Raw genomic sequence first — 17,709 nt, forward strand, 5'->3', positions numbered from 1 at the left:
AGTTTCATAACATGTGCAGATGCTTGACGCACAAATTGGCAAGGGGCTCCACGCTGGGCTGGGGAATGAGATGTTTAAGGGTCAGCGGGAGATAGATACTGATACTCTTTGAGGGCAAAGTGTCATCCTAGCATATGGCTGCTTGGAAAAAAATAAAACAGCAACCAAGAGTTAAACCTTCCACAGCACCTTACTGCTTGCGCATTCCCAGATTAGGGTACGAATGCATATGTTTCCCTTGATAACTTCTGGGGATGCCCATAAGGTAGCTACCCTGGCTGCAATTTCTCCTCTTCATAATGAGGGTAGTGGTGGGTACACATTAAAGGATGGATGCTGTGCTCGGTATCATTCCTAGATTGCATTTATATCCTGCCCTTTCCCCTCTTGTGGGGAACTCTAGTGACTTACCTAGTCTTCCTCCACTTCATTTTGTACTCACAGCAGTAGTGCCATGGAGTAGGTTAGGCTGAAATGCACGGCTGGCCCACAGTCCCTTGGGGAGCTCCATGGCTGAGAGGGAATTAGGGCCCGCATCTCCCAGGTCCCCCTGCCAGCACTCTGACCACCATGCTGCACTGGCTCTGCCTGACCCTCTTCCATATCTTCACCTATAACCCTCTGCTTTTGCCCCAGCAGCCAAGGTTCTTGCACATGGTTTAATCAGTTCATGTGGGGAGAACTTGCTAAAGGGATGACATTGTACTAGAAGAAATGGATGAAACACACCTTCCACTTGCTGCTTCAACCCTCAACATAGCCCATGTTTATTTATTTATTTTATTTTATTTAAAACATTTCTATGCCGCCCCCATCGCAACAAAGCCTCGGGGCGGCTCGCAAAGAATACATAAAACATACATAAATAATAATAATATAGTAATTAAAAGAAGAAACAACAACAACAACAACATTTAAAAACCTCCGGTGCATTCTCAGCTAAAAATTTTAAAATCCTAATTAATACAATAATTTAGCAATTAAAATAAGTTTTAAATAAAAAGGTCTTAGCCTGGCGCCGAAAAACAAATAACGACAGCGCCAGGCGGACCTCTCTGGGGAGCGCATTCCATAGATGGGGCACCACCGCAGAGAAAGCCCTCCTCCAAGTACTCACCCTCCTAATATCATTCACAGAGGGTTCCTGGAGAAGGGCATCCATTGCTGATCTCAAGGGGCGGGAGGGCATATATGGGCGCAAGCATTCCTTTAGATATCCTTTAGATATGTTGGCTCAGGCTGATGGGCACTATAAGCCAAAAGTTCTAAAGGTCTACAAGCTTCCCACATTAGTTCTGCCATTAGCCAAACAAGGTTTTGATCAGCCTGAGAATTGGGTACAGATGTAATAAACAAATACATTGGATGAGAGCCAGTGTGGTGTAGTGGTTAAGAGCATGGGACTGGGACTTAGAGGATCTGGGTTCTAGTCCCCACTCAGCCATGGAGCCCACTGGGTGACTTTGGGTCAGTCACAAACACTCAGCCCAACCTACCTCACAGGGTTGTTGTTGTGGGGATAAGATGGAAGAGGAGAAACAATGTAAGCTGCCCTGAGCCCTTTGTAGGAAAAAGGCAGGATATAAATCGCTATATATATATATATATATATATGAATGAATGAATGAATGAATGAATGAGTGAGCGAGCAATTGAACAAATAGTTACTGGATTCATTGTTAGTGAAACCCTAAGAGAGCAGCAGGGAACTCTTTCAGCTCAAGGTCCAAATTCAACTTGGGCAAAACTCTTGCAGGGGTGGGGGGGAGTGTAGGAAGGGACAAAGACAAAAGTGGTGGGGCCAAAAATGGACCCCCCCTAAAAACGAGAAACATTTAGTATAAAGCTCAATCTTGAGGAGAAGCATTTTAATCTTTTAGAATGGGGAGAACTGCACAAAAGAAAGGAGACCCCCAAATAATGACAAGGAGAAAGGGCATGGACATCTAGGAGGGTCTGAACTGGTCCCCAGGAATGAGGTCCTCCCACCCTGCCATAACACGTTCTCCCAGAGCACACCTATCCAGGATTAGATGCACACCTTAGAAACACCATGTGTGAACTGGCTTGAAACTTTTGTTAGGTCAAGGAAAATGATGTGTTCTGTATGAGGTACCTGAGTGCTTGCCACATTGGTTCCATCGGTGACTTCCACCGTCATGTTGTACACTGACCTCTGCTCAGCATCTAAAGGCTTTGCGATGACGATTGTCCCCACACCTTTGTCTGTGTCGAAGGAGCTCTCGAAATTTCCCCCTAGTTGTTTGTACAACGGAAAGTAGAATTACATCACTGGACTCTTTCTGGTGTCAAATCACACCTATCAACCAGGGTAAAGCAATTTGCAGAGAAGTGCTGCACACAACATGCCCTGCACATCGGACAGTCTTTGTTCTGAGCTCTTTTTCTCCTTTCAAGCATCATTTGTGTATTGTAAAATAGATGTCATAAAGGGAAAAAAGAAAACAGGAAAAAATAACCCATACCGCAGACAAAAGATTCAGCAACGCAGCCAAGCAAAGTATAATTGATTTCTCTAAAAGGCTTTACAAGGCTATTAACCTACAAAGACGTATGCCCTCGTTAGTACGAACAAGCATTTCTCCCCTTCATTAGATATTCATTTGGGACCAAGATTCAAGTGTTATTTGTGTGTCACTTCTGAGAAACTCACAGAATCGCCAGGGCAACTGGCACCATTTTTAAAGCATTGCGACTCTTTAATTAACAACCCATCTCCCAAAGAAATAGTGGCATCATTCTTTGTGGACACCTGCCTTATACCAGGCTGGACTACTTGCCCAACTAGCCAGAAGTACACTGGCTCTTTTCACCTGCAGCGGATCTTTGGGTGTCCGGGGATTTCACATCGGTGCATTATTTGATTCTTTTAAACTGGGGATTCTGGCGCTCCAACCTGGGAATTTATGTATGCGAAACATGTCCTATGTCACAGATCTGTGATCCTCCTCTTCCTGTTTATAACTGTTTTCCCAGTATAATCTTTAAAAGCAGCTGAATACTGTAAAAACTTATAGTAATTATATCTATGGTTTTTAGAATCCCTATCTAATACATATTCCAGTAAGTGAAACATGGCATCAGAGTTTTCATAGAACCACAAAAGAGCAGAGTTGGAAGGGGCCAGAGGGCCACTGGGTTCAAACCCCTGCTCAGTTCAGGCATCTAAGCTTAAACCATCCCTCTCAGATGGCTGTCCAGGTGGTTTTTCAGAAGGTTTGGTCACAGTATCTTCAAAGACAGTCTTTTATCCATACAAGAGCAAATTCCCAACGTTTTGTCACACTCTAATGCAGGAGTGTGGAACACACGGCCCCGCCGGGCTCATGCAGTCCCTCTGGCTTTTTTTGTAGCACCGCCAAAAAGTATCTCCATTGCCCATATTGCCATGGCAGCAAACTCAGGAGCAACATGTTTTTTTATGGTGGCAGCGTGATTTCTGGAGGGATGAAGGCAGAAGCTGCCTACTTCTGTTCTAATGTGACCACGTGATAAAGCTGGGATGCACAAGGAGGTCGGGCTTACGGAAACAGGGCTAGTTCACCGGCTGATCACTGGGAAAACAAAGCAGGTTCTTCTCCAGCAGTGACCCTTGGTGTATCGGATTACTTCCCTTTAGGGACCATAAAGAAAACTTTTGCAGGAGAGGATTTTGTAGGGAAGTCTGTGAGGCATTTCATCTATTGGACTTTCCAGTCACTGCTGTGATAGCCAGCATTGTGTAAGCATCGAAGTGCTGGATTTCAACCACTCAGAGACAAGTTCTTATCTTCCAAGTTGAGCATGCTGAATGGCTCAAACCACGTGTGCCCTTGGGCCTGTTAGCATCAGCCTAACATGCCCCACAGGATTAATATAAGGGCATGGAAAAGGAGAACATTTTATGTTCCCTCGTAGGGTTGGCCCCACCATTGGAAAGGTGAGGGAAACAGCTCAGGCAGCAGAAGCTTAGGGGCATGGTGCAGTGAGCAGTGTGGTGTTCAAAGACACACCTGTGGGGCTGCATAATCTGCCTTTTACACACCTATGTTAGTCCGCTGCCCTCAGGTGAGGTGGAAGAAACCACCCTGTCTCAGTGCTGATGAAAGTGGTGCTAATGAGGAAGGCCATGGGTTCCATTCTGACCAATGATCTGCCTGCCTTGTGAAGATAAGACCTGCCTTTGCCCCATATGGGAAGGGCTGACCTCACCAACAGGGTCTCCCCAGGGAAGGTGCAGGGGCAAGGTACGTTATTGTGCAAAAGTCACCGTACCAGCACAGCAGTCCCCAAAAGAAGCAAATCCTTCCCTCCTCATTCAGACATCACTCTCACAATGACAAAAAAAACCGCCAGTCACAGAGTTCAGTCATTTGCCTCTCAGGAAGCACTTGATCACCATCAACAGCAAATTATTTCTTTTTAAAATCATTTATATTTAAATTCATACCAACCTAGCTTTCTTGTTACCTTTTTACACAAATGCCTCACTGCCTTCGTTGTGCTTTGAAGCTTTTACCCTTTTGCTAAACTAAACATTTCTTCATTCCTTCAACTGTCCTCTACTTCCTTTGATTAAAAATAAGAATTTGGCATAGATGGGGGAACCTTCCCCGCTGTTATGACTGAACCACAAACCTGCTACTGAGTTAAATTGGCCATTATGCTGAGAGACACAACTGATAAAAATGGACCACATTTGCTCTGTTTGTCCCCTTTGCCTTCCAATGAAATAAATCTGTCATGATTGCAGTGTACCGAAGAGCTTCCTGAAGATGGGGAAAGTATGAGGGGCAGAGGTGGGCTAATGTTTTTTCTCCTGTTTCAACAGAAGAAACAGAAAAGATTAATAGTTGATACGTGCCCAATCCTGCACACAGCAGGATGTCTTCAATCCCCATGTCGGGCCCGGGGTCTTCACAACGCAGCTGGGAGGGCTCAGCATCCCTCTCAAAGAGCACACAGTGGGAAGACTTTTGAGTCCATTGATTAATTTCGGCTCTCCTTCCTCAGTGATTCTGTTGAACTGTTGTGTGCTGTGGAAAACCCTGACTACATTTTAAACCTATGGGATGCAGAGGCGAACACAGAATGGAAGGCTTTTTCTTTTGTTCTGAGGTAACTATTTACGGCAATTGTTCGACAGGGTAAACAATGCTAAAAGATAACTGCAGGCTTAACATAACAGCAACAAACGAACAAGTATTCCTGATTTACCGATCATCTGAGTCAAGCAAAAGGAGATCACAGAATGGCTTAAACTGAAGGAGGTTGACTGGTCTCTACCGAAGTCAACTCAACCCAACTGCCAGTGATTTTCCATTTTGTTTTGAGTTGTAAGCATCCTAGTGCCCACCTGATCATTCAGGGTAATTGTTTTCTCCTATATTGGCTCACTCAAGAGCTTGGAGCCCGAGTGGTCATTCTCAGCACTGGTGGAGCTGGTCTACCATGACCTGCAGATTACCCTCCTGTGCAACCAAGAAACGGGCCTTCTCCATGGTGATGCACACCTTGCAATATGCCACCCCCTTGTATTTAGGAGGAGCCACCTGTGGTCTCACCAGAGAATTTCAGAAGAAGATCAGTCTATAATTCATAGACTACAGCAAAGCCTTTGACTGTGCAGATCACGGGACACAATGCATGGTTCTGAAGGAAATAAATGAAGATGCCTCAGCCTTTGATTGACCTGATGTGTAACACGGACAAGAGGAATGTGGCAAAACAGAATGGTTTCCTATGGGCAAAGGCATCAGAGAAGGGTATGTTTTTCCTACCTATCTCTTCATTCTGTATGCGATACACATAATAAGAAAAGCTGGATTAGAATCAGAAGAAAGAGTGTGACAACTGGTAACAGACACATCGATAATTTAAGATATATAGAAGATACCATACTACTGGTAAAAAGCAGTAATGAACTGAAACAACACTCAACTGAATGTGAAGAGAAAGTGCAAAACCAGGCCTGCAGTTGGGCATTTGGGAAATAAAAATAATGACTGCAGAATAATCACAAAACTTTAATGTCAACAAGAAAGTAAATGAAATTGTGAACTGTTTTGCATACTTTGGCTTAGTCATCAATTTAAAGGGTGACTGCAGTCAAGACATTTGAAGAGGACTGAGACTTGAAGGGCAGCAATGAAAGAACTAGAAAAGGTCATCAAGTGTAAGCACATTTTACTAAGGACCAAGGTCAAGACCATCCACACAAATTTATTTCTAATCACTATGTACGGGTGTGAAAGCCAGACCGTGAAGAAAGCTGACAGGAAGCCAATTTATTTGTTTGGAATACAGTGCTTTGTGAATACCCTGGACTCACAGAAGGACAAATATGTGGGTCCTAGTTCTGATCAAGGCAGAGCTGTCCCTTCAAGCAAAAATAAGCTGTTGTACTTTGAGCACATCTTGAGAAGGCAAGACTCGCTGGAGACAACAATTACACTAGGGAAAGTTGAAGGCAGAAGAAGAAAAAGACCAACGACGAGATGGATTGATTCAACCAGGGAAGCCACAACCATCTGTTTCCAAGAGCTGGGCAGGGCTGTCAAGGACAGGGCTTCCATTCACAGGGTTGCTATGAGTCAGAAACATAACAACACCACCTGCGGTCTGTTATGACCCCTGCGTTCAGTGACAGCGCTTAAGCAGACACCTGCTTTTGTTGGGCACTTCAGCCACTGACAGCCACTAGAAAGAGCCGTAAAAGCAAAAAATGATGTTCCAGATCAGTGAGATTATCTAACTTCTCCCTGAAGCTTCGCTCACCTTGTTCTGGGCTGGGCAGCAATTTTAGGGACAGGAAAAGTTCATGTTTTGAAAGTATGCCCCAAGATGTGCACTCCCTCATAGGCTAAAGCATCAAAATGTGTGTGCACATGAATGTGTGCTTTTAAAGGCACATTTCTGAAGTGGGATGAAAATACAAGTTTGGGAAAATGCAAGATTTCCCTTAAACAACAAAACCGAAGCTTGCATTCATGTACCACAATGCAAAAAGGGTAGATGCAAATAAAAAAAAATCTGAAGTGATATTCTTGTACATCCCGATCCATAAATCAATTTTTAATACATCTCTCAGAGATTTTTCCTTGTATACTACTCTGCATGGGACAAGGCAGGGGAAATGGGAAATGAGAAGTTTCCATTTCTGTTCACACTGGGCTGGGGGGAGGGGTGGGAGATCATTTCTGAGGGACCAGCTCACGGGTGAGTCCTTAACTGAATTCAAAATACCATCACCATCAAATTAGAATTGACAAAATCTAGCTGCACTTGAAAAGATAGTTTGAACTACTTTATGCTGAACCAGAGGATCAGTCCACCTACCCTAGAATTATTGGTTTTCCCTTTCTTCCTTCTGGGTACTGAAAAGAAGGAATGCAAGAATAAAGGGCAGGGCATTTTTGAAGCCACACGGAAGCCAATTCATTGCTCAGGGCATTTTAAGTTTCCCCAGGAGCAGCTCCTATTTGAAAAGAGAACAAAAACCACCTTCCACTTGATATTTTGAGAGGGCCTCTTTTGTTTCCGGTCTTCACATGGAGTAGGACGGGACGGTAAACTGAGGGATTCATTTCAAAGATAAAGGGAATTAGTCACTTTAAAAAGAGGTCCAAAGAGAACACAGGTTTGTGTCAAATATGCACGTGTTAATGTATATGCATAGATGCAAACGTAGAAGCAATTTCTATAACTTAAACAGAACCCCATGCGCTCTACACTTCACCTTAGCAGGGAAACTGCAACCTGGCACCTGGTGCATCTGTTCAATTTGCCTCTAGACACTAAGCATTGAGGCCTCTGCGTGCAGCCCTTTCTCTTGGGAGTGGATGAGGAAAGGTGAGGTAGGAAGCATGCCCTCTGGAGACAGTTGCTGCATGTTTGAATAGTCTGCAACATCAGAAATGCAGACACACAGTGGCCATTCTCTGAATGTAGCAGGAAAGCCTCACCCACCACACTGAGAGAAGAAACACACACTGGCCGGTCCATGCCTGAAGATGCTCCTTCACTCTACAAATCTTTGTCAGAAGTGCTCTACAGAACTACTTTGAGTGGACTGGGTGGGCTCTCACGGACAGCATCCCAACAGCAGCTGGGGAGGATGCCTCTTAGAGTTTGTGAGACCAAGTCACAGAGCAGGAGGTAAGAATGGAAGGAGGACAGATCAGCACTCCAGAAGCACTTTTAGAACATTACTGGAGGCAACAGGTCTAAGACGTGGACTTACTGAGTTGGGGAAGAGTTAGCTGAAACCCTTCACCCTCTGAGATGTGCTAGCATTCTTTAGGCTACGGCTGGGAGGTACTCGGCTCTTTGAGGGAGTCTAGAGATACCAATTTAACACATGAGAGGTATAATCAGTGGGGAAGTTTATCACACTACAACGAAAGGTGTTTTTCATGGCATTCTGGCTGTCTAGCTCCTGCCTAAGGAGCAGCACAAGCATCTTCTTCACCAGCATTTAGAAACTAGCAAAGGCATTCTATTCATCTCGGTATTTTAAATGCATGTTATCCTTCTGTGCTGCTTCTTTCGTTTTCTTGGTGCCTTTTATTATGGAACAGATGTTCTCAAGCTGCCCTGAAATGGCAGCTTGATGGAAGGCATCATCAAAATGTTTTTCAAAAATTAAAAAATAGACTAGCAGACTGAAAAGAAAGGTTCTTTCTCTAGAAGTGCTGATTTACTATATACTGGGATGTTTTACATAGAAATAGCAAGGTCAAGATTCCTCTTGCAGACTGCAGTGTTACGTTCTGCCTGACCATCTCATGGATCCCATCACGCATAGATGGGTTTGGTCTCTCAAACTGAGATGTTAGAGTGTGAGTTTGGGCTTTAAGTATGCAAAAGCAGAGACTGGGGAGAAATTAGTTCAGTTTGTATTTTAAGGCAAACCAACCCAATTTCATGCTATCCTTCAAATTCTTAACTCTCCAAATTTGGCAGTTGAATTCTCCACTGAAAAAGTGCCTGCATTTTCGTAAAAATGATGCCAAAATGCATTATTAGGAAAAAGTGCATTGGGAATGTGCATACCAGGCAAAAATGTGTACAAAAAAGAAAATTTCAAAGCAAATCTCATTGTTTGGGAAAGGCCAAAGTTAAGCTCAGGAAAATTATCAAAGTCTGGGTCACAGTGATTTTAGGGGTAGAAAAATGTGAAAGGAGGGTATCCAAAACTGATAGATTGGTCTACTGCTAAAGTGGATATTCTACCAATGAGCCAAATCCCCTCTATCACTCTGCATTCTGCTTGGTGTATCATACCTAATATAGCTCTTCTCATGGGGGTTTCTGAGCTCATAACTGAATACTGCACTGTGAACCTGATATGAATTTGATTTCATGCCAGCAACGTATCTATTCCCCATGCCCTTATATGCATGTCTAAATGACTTATTTCATTTCAGCTGTTTTATATAAACACATAACAGCATTTAATTGTAAGCAAGTGCATAATAGTTCTTGACATGTAATCAAAGCTATGGAGATACCAATATAACTAAAACAATTCTTTGGGATTATGTGGTTATCATTATTATTTCTGCAGTGAATCTCCCTTCATTTATCATAGAAGAAAAGCTAGAACATCTCTATCAGTTCAGAGGGAAAAGAATCTTTTTGAAGGGAAGATTAGCAGACTTTTTTCATGATGAGGCTTAGCCTTTGGACAGTCAGCACTTTTTTGAAGTAAATGTTTTCTACTGATAACTGTGTTGGAAGGGAGAGAATACTGACTTTAATATAAGTTGCTTTGTACATATCTTAATGAGCAATCAGCAAATCAGAATGCTATCAGGCTACACTTCTTAAGAAAATGATGTCTTTAAAAGTTAGACGGAATTAAACAGGGAAGATACTAAAACTGATGTCTTTAAAATGCCTCTTCTTTGACTCATACAAATATGGATTAATTTCAGGTAAACCCAGTACTTCTCTAAACTACTTACTCTGTATCAACTACCAATCCCTAGCAACTAAAAACTGATTGATCCATCAAAGACAACTTCAATTATGGGCAATTTCAATTATGCTCTTAATGTTGGTTTCCTTTCCTCCATTTCAGTGTATAATCTGTACAATATTATAATCTGTAATATTATTTTGTGCCTTTTTTATATCTCCCATAATATTCTTTTTGATTAAATTAAAAATGGAAATTAGCAATTCAAAAAGCAAATAAAGTTTGTCAGAAGAAACTTATGTATATATAACAGCAGATACACTGTGTTGGAAAGGAAACTGTGTTTCCTTTTTAATTGGACATCTTTATTACCTTTTGCTTACTTCCCTATTTATACTTCAGTTTCATAACAACTATATGGCAAGATGGCGCAACGTGGTTCTCCTGGTAGACATAAATACAGAATTTGGGTGCAGATGAATATTTCGGCCGAGTTCGTGGTTTGATATGAACTTACTTGGAGTCATCAAGTTATTCATATCAGGGATGGAAAGACCTTGAAACTTAAAAAAGTGGGAGAAAATGAAATTGATAGATTCACTATCACTACATGGTAAAGCTGCAGAATTTATCCAAGCTCCGGTTCCATGAAGAACTCTGGAAGAATCCTGGAGGAATGCAGTCAACCAATTGGATGTGGGCATCACTGGATAAAAACTGTGTAGGACGGACCAGGAAGGGTGTACTGGAGGAAGGGCACCCTGTTAAGAGACTAAAAGACCTAATAGAAGTAGACTCTTCCGCAGAAGGACAATACTGGACTACGAAGTAATTTTGTTTTAGAAGCATGCTAGTCTTCCAGACCAGAATTCTCAAGGTGATCTTGAGATGGAAAACAAACTCCAGGAGACCTCCAAATGAAGAAGTGTAATAGCAGCAAACGTCAATAACACCCCCTTGGCCATAAAGTCAAGAACCCAAGTAGCATTTTGCTTTTGTATGCTAGACAGCATATCCAGAATGAAACTGAGCAAATGCCTAACAACTGACTTTTTGATCTATTTGAAGAATTGCTTTTGTAGTTCGGTATTAATACCAGGCAATGGAAGTTTAAATTAAGTTAAGGGGCAAACCAAACCAAAGGAGAACAACCCTTAACTGATTGTTCTCCATTTTTTCCTTTGGGTTTTTTGTTCTTCCTCTTTTGGCAGGAGCAGCAAGCATCTCTAGATGCTTTTAAAAAGAATGATAAGATTAGGATTTCAAGAATGCTTAGAAGTAGGGACTGAGATTGTATTTCAAGTCTGAACAGACTCTGCAACAGACTGGTTTTCCAAGGTCCCACAGGGGTTGTGGAGTGTTTTTAAATGGAACTTTTTGTGCAAATTTAGCCATAAAAATAAATACGCAAAATAACAAAAGTGTGCCAATTTCTTCAGAGACGACAGTGCAAAAATACACATTTTGAGGCAATTTACCCATTTTCTGATGACTCGCACATTTTTGGAATTGCAAATTTGCACAATGTGCAGCTGTGCAAATGCATTCAAATGCACTTGGGCAAATTCTAAGCCCGTCAAAAGGGGGATGACAGAGTGAAAGCTGCAGGAAACCTGAAAGATGCATGTGGCATTTTGCCAATTTGTACATCCTTAACTGGAAAGAAAAAAAGCATAAAAGTGCAAAAGCAGAATGCAGCAGATGCTTTTAACATAATGAATGAAGAAGGAATATTGCTTGTGAGGCAAAGGATGGTGAGTGTTTTTAGTAGTCTACAAAACATGGGCCAGAAACTGTGCTAGTTCAGCTCCAAGAAAAGATAAACACCCCCCCCATGCAGGTTGGGGATGATAGCTGTTGTAGTCAATCCAATATGTAGAGTACCAGGATCAGTAAGAAGGTCTAGTCCATATGGGTGTAAAACAGCATACATGAGCCTACCAGGTTGGCAAGCAAAGGGAAGCTAGAATGCCAGAAATGGGGCAAGATGCTCCAAGGTATGTTTTGCAGACTGCCAGTCTAGCCAGGATGCAGTTCTGCAATGCAGCTCCGACTGCCAGATCAGTGGTTCAAATGCTGGGAGTTTTCACCTATGGCAGTTGCTTTCTAGTGCATCTTTGGCTTCGACGGGCCAGGATGCTAGCATCCAACAAGGCTGGCGAGAGAAGAAGATACAGAAAGTAGCCCTTATATAGAATATTGACTGATGCGTACTGCAAAAAGCTTCATGAGCTGTGCTGAGTGTTTGGCCGATTCCATGCTGTGATGCTGCTGTAGCCTATTCAGTCCAACTGCTTTCAGTCCCGGTGGTGAAGTATTTGTTTTGAGACACTTCTAAGGCAGCGTCTCAGACTGGACCATGCCATGGCAAACCTGCCTTCAGGAATAGGGAGGGATGGATGTCACTGAGTTCGTAGGATTTGAAGCTCATTTCATTCTGTAGCAGCGTAAGTCTGTGAGTTGTTATTTATATCTGCATGGACAGTCACACGTTGGTGGTATGAATTTTCTCCAGATATATGAATGTCTGTGCACATTTTTTCAATGTTCCAATGAACTGCATCACCCAGCTCAGAAATGTGCAGATTTTTGTATGCAGCTCCGTCTCAGGTAATTTACTGGCTTAGGAAGTGCGAATGACAGAAATTTCCATGAAAGTCTCAGTGGAACCCATTTCTCATCCATGCATATTTAAGACAACTTGTAGCTGTATGGTGGAAATCTCAGTTTCTGCAGAGCAGGATGGATAAGGTACATTTAAGCACCTCGAGTAATTGGACTGCAGTTTGACTCCAGTGTTCTTTATCTCTGGGGGCACTTCCAGGAGTCATTCTCTGCCAGTGACGGCAGCACCAAAATGAGAAGCAAAATGGAATGTAGCTCACTAGAATTCATCAGTGGACAATCCACCTTACTGATGTTTTGCATAAGGAGCATTCCTGAGCTCCAGGAGTTTGTGTGATTTGCTCTTCTCTCTCCAACTCCTCCTTTCTCAAGTTTTTTTGCAGTCAGCACTCTGTCTATTTCACCTTTGTACAACACTTAGCAGAATGTTAAAATGCTGAACAAATAATAAAAGAGCAATCCATTACCCTAGGAGTTTCGAGCAGTGGCTGCCCATTTTGTCTGGCAGCCACCGCTCTTCTCTGTTTTGGTCCTCTGAGACAGCTCTGTCTGTCCTAGAAGAAATCGGCCTTGTGGTGGATGCCTGTGGATGCCCCTGGGTGGCCTGAAAAAGCAGCCCATCCCATGGAGCACAGTGATGGCTCTCGAAATCCTTGGGCAGAGGTCTTTGACACTGCCTGCTGCATAATCCTGTGAACTGGGGAGTGTCAAGGCTCAACCTGAAACTTTTGCACACACAACCCTAGGCTATCATCCTTCCTCAGTCATGAAGCTGATACTGCAAAGTATTTCAAAGGGGCAGGGTATGGGATAAGTGCCTGGCTTGCTGCTTTCATCTCCTACTTTGTTTTTCTGACTCAGAGGGTCTTGTGCCCAGCAGTCATCAACCGGAGACTCACCTGGCTGTGCCTCTGATTCAGCATCCATGGAAGAGGAGGCAATTTAGCAGCATCAGCTGCAATTCTTACACATTCAAGTGTTTGTGGAATCCTACTGCAGTCAGCAAAATTTAGGGATATGCAAACCCTTTCAAAAACTCAGCTTTCATTTGTAACACACCTGCCAATCCGGTAGAGAACATTCTGGTTCTCCCCTCGCCCCAGTTAAATCCCTGGTGACCTTCAATATTTTAATTATGGTCATTTCTAGATAAATAAAGCAAGCAAGACCTCCCGCAACCCCACTCTGCAACACTTAATAACTTTAATGCAAATGCCTCCTAAAAGTGTATATCAGCAAATTATATTTTAAAATTGTATTTCTTTGCTAAACTGCCTTTCAACCAGACATATCAAAGGTTGCTTTACAATATGTACTAATACAACTATAAAAGCAGAGTTTTAAAGTAAAAATAATCTTGTTAAATTGGGCCTGGAAACCAACCAGGGGCCAAATGAATTGGTTACAAAATTGGCATGGTATTTCCATATGGCACCATCTCAGTAGCTGATTGTGCCTCAGCTGCAGTTTCTGGTTACTTTTCAATGATAGTGCCACATAAACACATCACAGTAATCTCATCTGTCAAATGGGCTAGTACTACTATTTACAGGTTAGTAGTATTTGAAAAACTTAAAATATTTGAAGACTTATTTGCAAGGGCAATCTAAAGAGTTTACAAATCTTTGGGAGAATAAAACTCAGATGATTGCAAAGAAAGACTGTAATTAGACATGCATATGCAAATTGCTGGCAGAAAGACACATAAAATCCATGTGGTGTCTCCCAGGAAGCTAAGAAAGATGCACTTGGCTTCAGAGAACATAGATATAAAAGAAACAGCAAACAGACCACATCCATAAAGGCAGCTGAGAAAGTGTACTGTAGCAAATGTGTTTGCACTGAAGGTACCTTCTGTTGAACAGTTCTGCCCACAAGCTGTCTGTAGGATATAGAACATCTCTCGAGCATGCTTGCCACCTTGAAGCAGAGCAGTCGAAGCAGAAAAAAAAATAACCAAGATAACAGAATGCAAAAGGAAAATAAAAGCGTGAAGAGAAAAGAGAGAGAGAAATGAGGGACAGCTGATCTAAGTTACCATCAAAATACATTTAGAAATGAGATTAGCAAACTATGGTCAGAGAATTTAAACGACAGACAACGTTAGGATTGCAAGTCAGTCACATATTATGGAAGGGAAAGAAACAATCCAGCCATACAGCTTAGCTAAGGCATCATCACCAAAGCAGGGGAAAGTAGTGTTGTAGTAGATTAAGTTAGCCGTTTTCAGTACAGCACCACAAAAGCGGCCTTAATTCTGAAGAGCTCAACCCTTGTTAGTCTTTTTCCTTTAGTAACATCTTCCCAAGACTTCCTTCCACCTCCTGAACACGGCTTGTTGCATGATGCCCTTGCTTACCAACGATGTCAAACCACAGGGGGATGTTAGCAGGTTGCACAGACACCACACCAACAATTTCCGTCACTCGGTCACTTTCCATGACAGTGAAATTGTAGAAGGGCTCATCAAAAGTTAGCGGGATTGGTGAAGGCGGCGGCTTCTTGATCCACTCAATGTGGAGACGGGCAGTGGAAGATTTCTGTGGCCGGCCATTGTCAACTGCTTTTATCTATTGCAAAAGAATACAGATATCTGTTTAGCAAGTTCACACACTAGGCAATTATAGGCAGCCTATAAATACATGTACCTAAATCTATAGGTTTCGCTCATATTTCTGTCTCTGAAACAATCCACCATATTCAGTTCTTTCAAAGGAAGTCAGGCAAGGGTTGGCCTGTATTAAGGGCAAAGATAATTTTTTCCTCTCTTGAAGCATCTAAAGCACAAAGACTGGGAACCTTTGAGCTACAGACCAAATTTGGCCTGCAAGACTGCCGCATCTCACCTCTGAAGTCCTGCAGAGAGGTCTGATTACCTTTGCAAAGGTCTCAGAAATGGTGATCTGCCCCTGAATGAGCTGTGCTCTCAAAGAGCATTTCTCAAGGCTACAGCTCAGTAACTTTGTTCCTCACAAGGTTTGAAGGGGCAAGCAAAGTCAATTCCAGACAGAGCCATTGGAATGAGGGAACCCAATGGCTGCTCTTGGTAGGCATCCTGGCTCATCATAATTAGGATTCTGAAGAGGAGGACCTTGAAAACTCAGAGATGGGGGTTTGGGGAATTCAGGGAGTGCAGAAGCCTTTGAAGCATCTGCAAGGTTGCTGTCGAAAGATTCCCAGGCTGACCAGAAGAGACAGGAAGAGACAGGAAGGGCTGAATAAGGGGGTGGGGAAGGAGAGTTGGTGCCTTGCCTGGCTGAGGCATTGGGAGAGATGAGCTGCCCAGCCAGAGGGCTTGTGTAGGTCTTGCTGGCTGCTCCTTCACCAGCAGAAGCCACCCTGAGGATGGAGACTGCAGAAAGAGAAGGCTTATACAGGGAGAAGTCCCCAGTTTGGGTTCAATGGGTTCTTCCCATGAGCAGAGGCCTACTAGACTGCTTTTGAAGGTTCTTTGTCTCCCGGCTGTGAAGAGTCAATAAAGATCTGCATTGGAAAGAGACTGTCTGGTGTTCTGGATCCTAAGGGCAAGAAGGGAAGGGCCGAACGCATGACAGCCATTACCTTGAGAACCCGGCTTCTCCCTGTTTCTTTGTGAGAGACAGTGTGGTGCATCTGTGTGGGTGAGTGAATGGTGGTGTGGGATGTATGCATTTTGTGTGCATTCACATCCGTATCCATGTATGGGAGGTCCTGGCTCTAAACAAATGGTTTTCAAGCAGCTCCTCATATCTTCTGCCAAAGAGGAAACTCTGCGGATCTGAGTCCTGCAATGAAGTGGAGCTGTAACTTCTGAAGGTTCCAAAAATGTCACACCTGATATTTCTGAAGGGGGTTGCACACTCTTAAAGGATTAGATTCATTCTTCATGGGCACTCCTGGATTCATTACTGTCATGAGAGGCGCAAGCAGACTGAATGCGACCGAGTGCCATGAGCTGCCTTGCTTCCTCCCTCAACCACCGGCCTCAAGCCGCTCTCAGCAAAACTTGCCTTACTGTTTCTACTCATAAGTCATCCGGTCAAGTCTCTGAGCATGCACAAAGCGGTTTGTTGAGCCAAATCTCGTAACAATCTCCCGTAATTCTTATGATCACATCTGTGACTCAACGGGAGCTCTGTGAAAGTGTGCGCATGTTTTTTCCACATGCTTTTCAACCAATTGGGCTTCGGTCACTGCTGCCGCCAGGTCATGGGGGTTAGCTCTGAGGGGAATGGCTGATCCCCATCTGAAGATTCTCTAGTCTTAATCCACCCTCCTGCTTCCTGGATTCCATGGTGTTCCAGGGCCGGTCTCCACTTCCGCCGCCTCATCTGCCTTCAAGCAAATCTCAGACATCTCCATTCCCTGCAGTATTCCAGGCCCTTGAGCAAAGTCCTGCTCTTCAGTCCCATCAAAATATTCTGATTCCCCCTCAGTTTCTGCTGTATTTTAAATCTGGGTACTACTTACACTGATATTCCAACTGTGTCCTTTTCCAGGCAGGGAGAACCTGGCTACACTCATCTCTGCTCCAGTAACCTTTTGCTACGGTTGCTGCTAGGGATGTGCCAAGCCTTTCTGGAATATGGCCCATTTCTGCCTGTCAAACTGTTTTTACTGCTTGTCCCTTGCTGAGTAGGTGTACTGAGCACAGAGGAAGTCTGCTAGCATTTGCGAATACCACTGGAACATTCGTTTGTGCTGAAATGATTGCATGCATCATATGAAAGCATGTGCAGGTGTGGGCACAGCCAGGTGTGCATGCACAGCCCCCTCTGCCCCTGCAATAGCACCCTCCAATACAGCATGCAGGTGGGCCATAGTTGGGGCAGGTGGGCCGTGTGTCTGTTTGTGCACATGCTTGCTTGCCCGTGCCATGCCACCGCTGCTTGCAGAAAATCCTCTTTCCTTCAGCTTGGCGAGAGACATTTGCACAGTTTGGGGAGCTTCTGCATCACTTGCAGCACATGGGCAAAGACGCATGTGCAGGAGAAGGACAGAAGGACTCCGTGCAGTGGGTGCATGGGAAGCCGTCTACGCAGTGGGGCTTGAGTCCTGGGGAACATTCTATGAATGCTGCAGCTCACCAGAAACTCGGGCTCCCAGCTGCCACCCACTGCAGCAGAGTCCAGGAAGCTGAAACAGGGAATGTGATGGATTTCCTCATAGGGCTGCATTGAAAA

At 43.6% G+C, this 17,709-nt stretch overlaps 1 protein-coding gene across 1 annotated transcript in view; it reads right to left on the reverse strand.

Annotated features, from left to right (window-relative positions):
* The window catches only part of FAT3 (FAT atypical cadherin 3), a 399,679-nt gene that overhangs the window by 112,450 nt on the left and 269,520 nt on the right, over positions 1-17,709 (reverse strand). The window contains exons 6-7 of the mRNA XM_044442719.1: positions 14,907-15,117; positions 2,117-2,256 (exon numbers count right to left, since the gene is read on the reverse strand). Coding sequence (XP_044298654.1) covers positions 2,117-2,256; positions 14,907-15,117 — 351 coding nt within the window. The remainder of the gene's footprint in view (positions 1-2,116; positions 2,257-14,906; positions 15,118-17,709) is intronic.

Source organism: Varanus komodoensis, unplaced genomic scaffold, assembly GCF_004798865.1.
Source record: "Varanus komodoensis strain SLA01 unplaced genomic scaffold, ASM479886v1 scaffold4, whole genome shotgun sequence".
Classification (NCBI taxonomy): domain Eukaryota; kingdom Metazoa; phylum Chordata; class Lepidosauria; order Squamata; family Varanidae; genus Varanus; species Varanus komodoensis.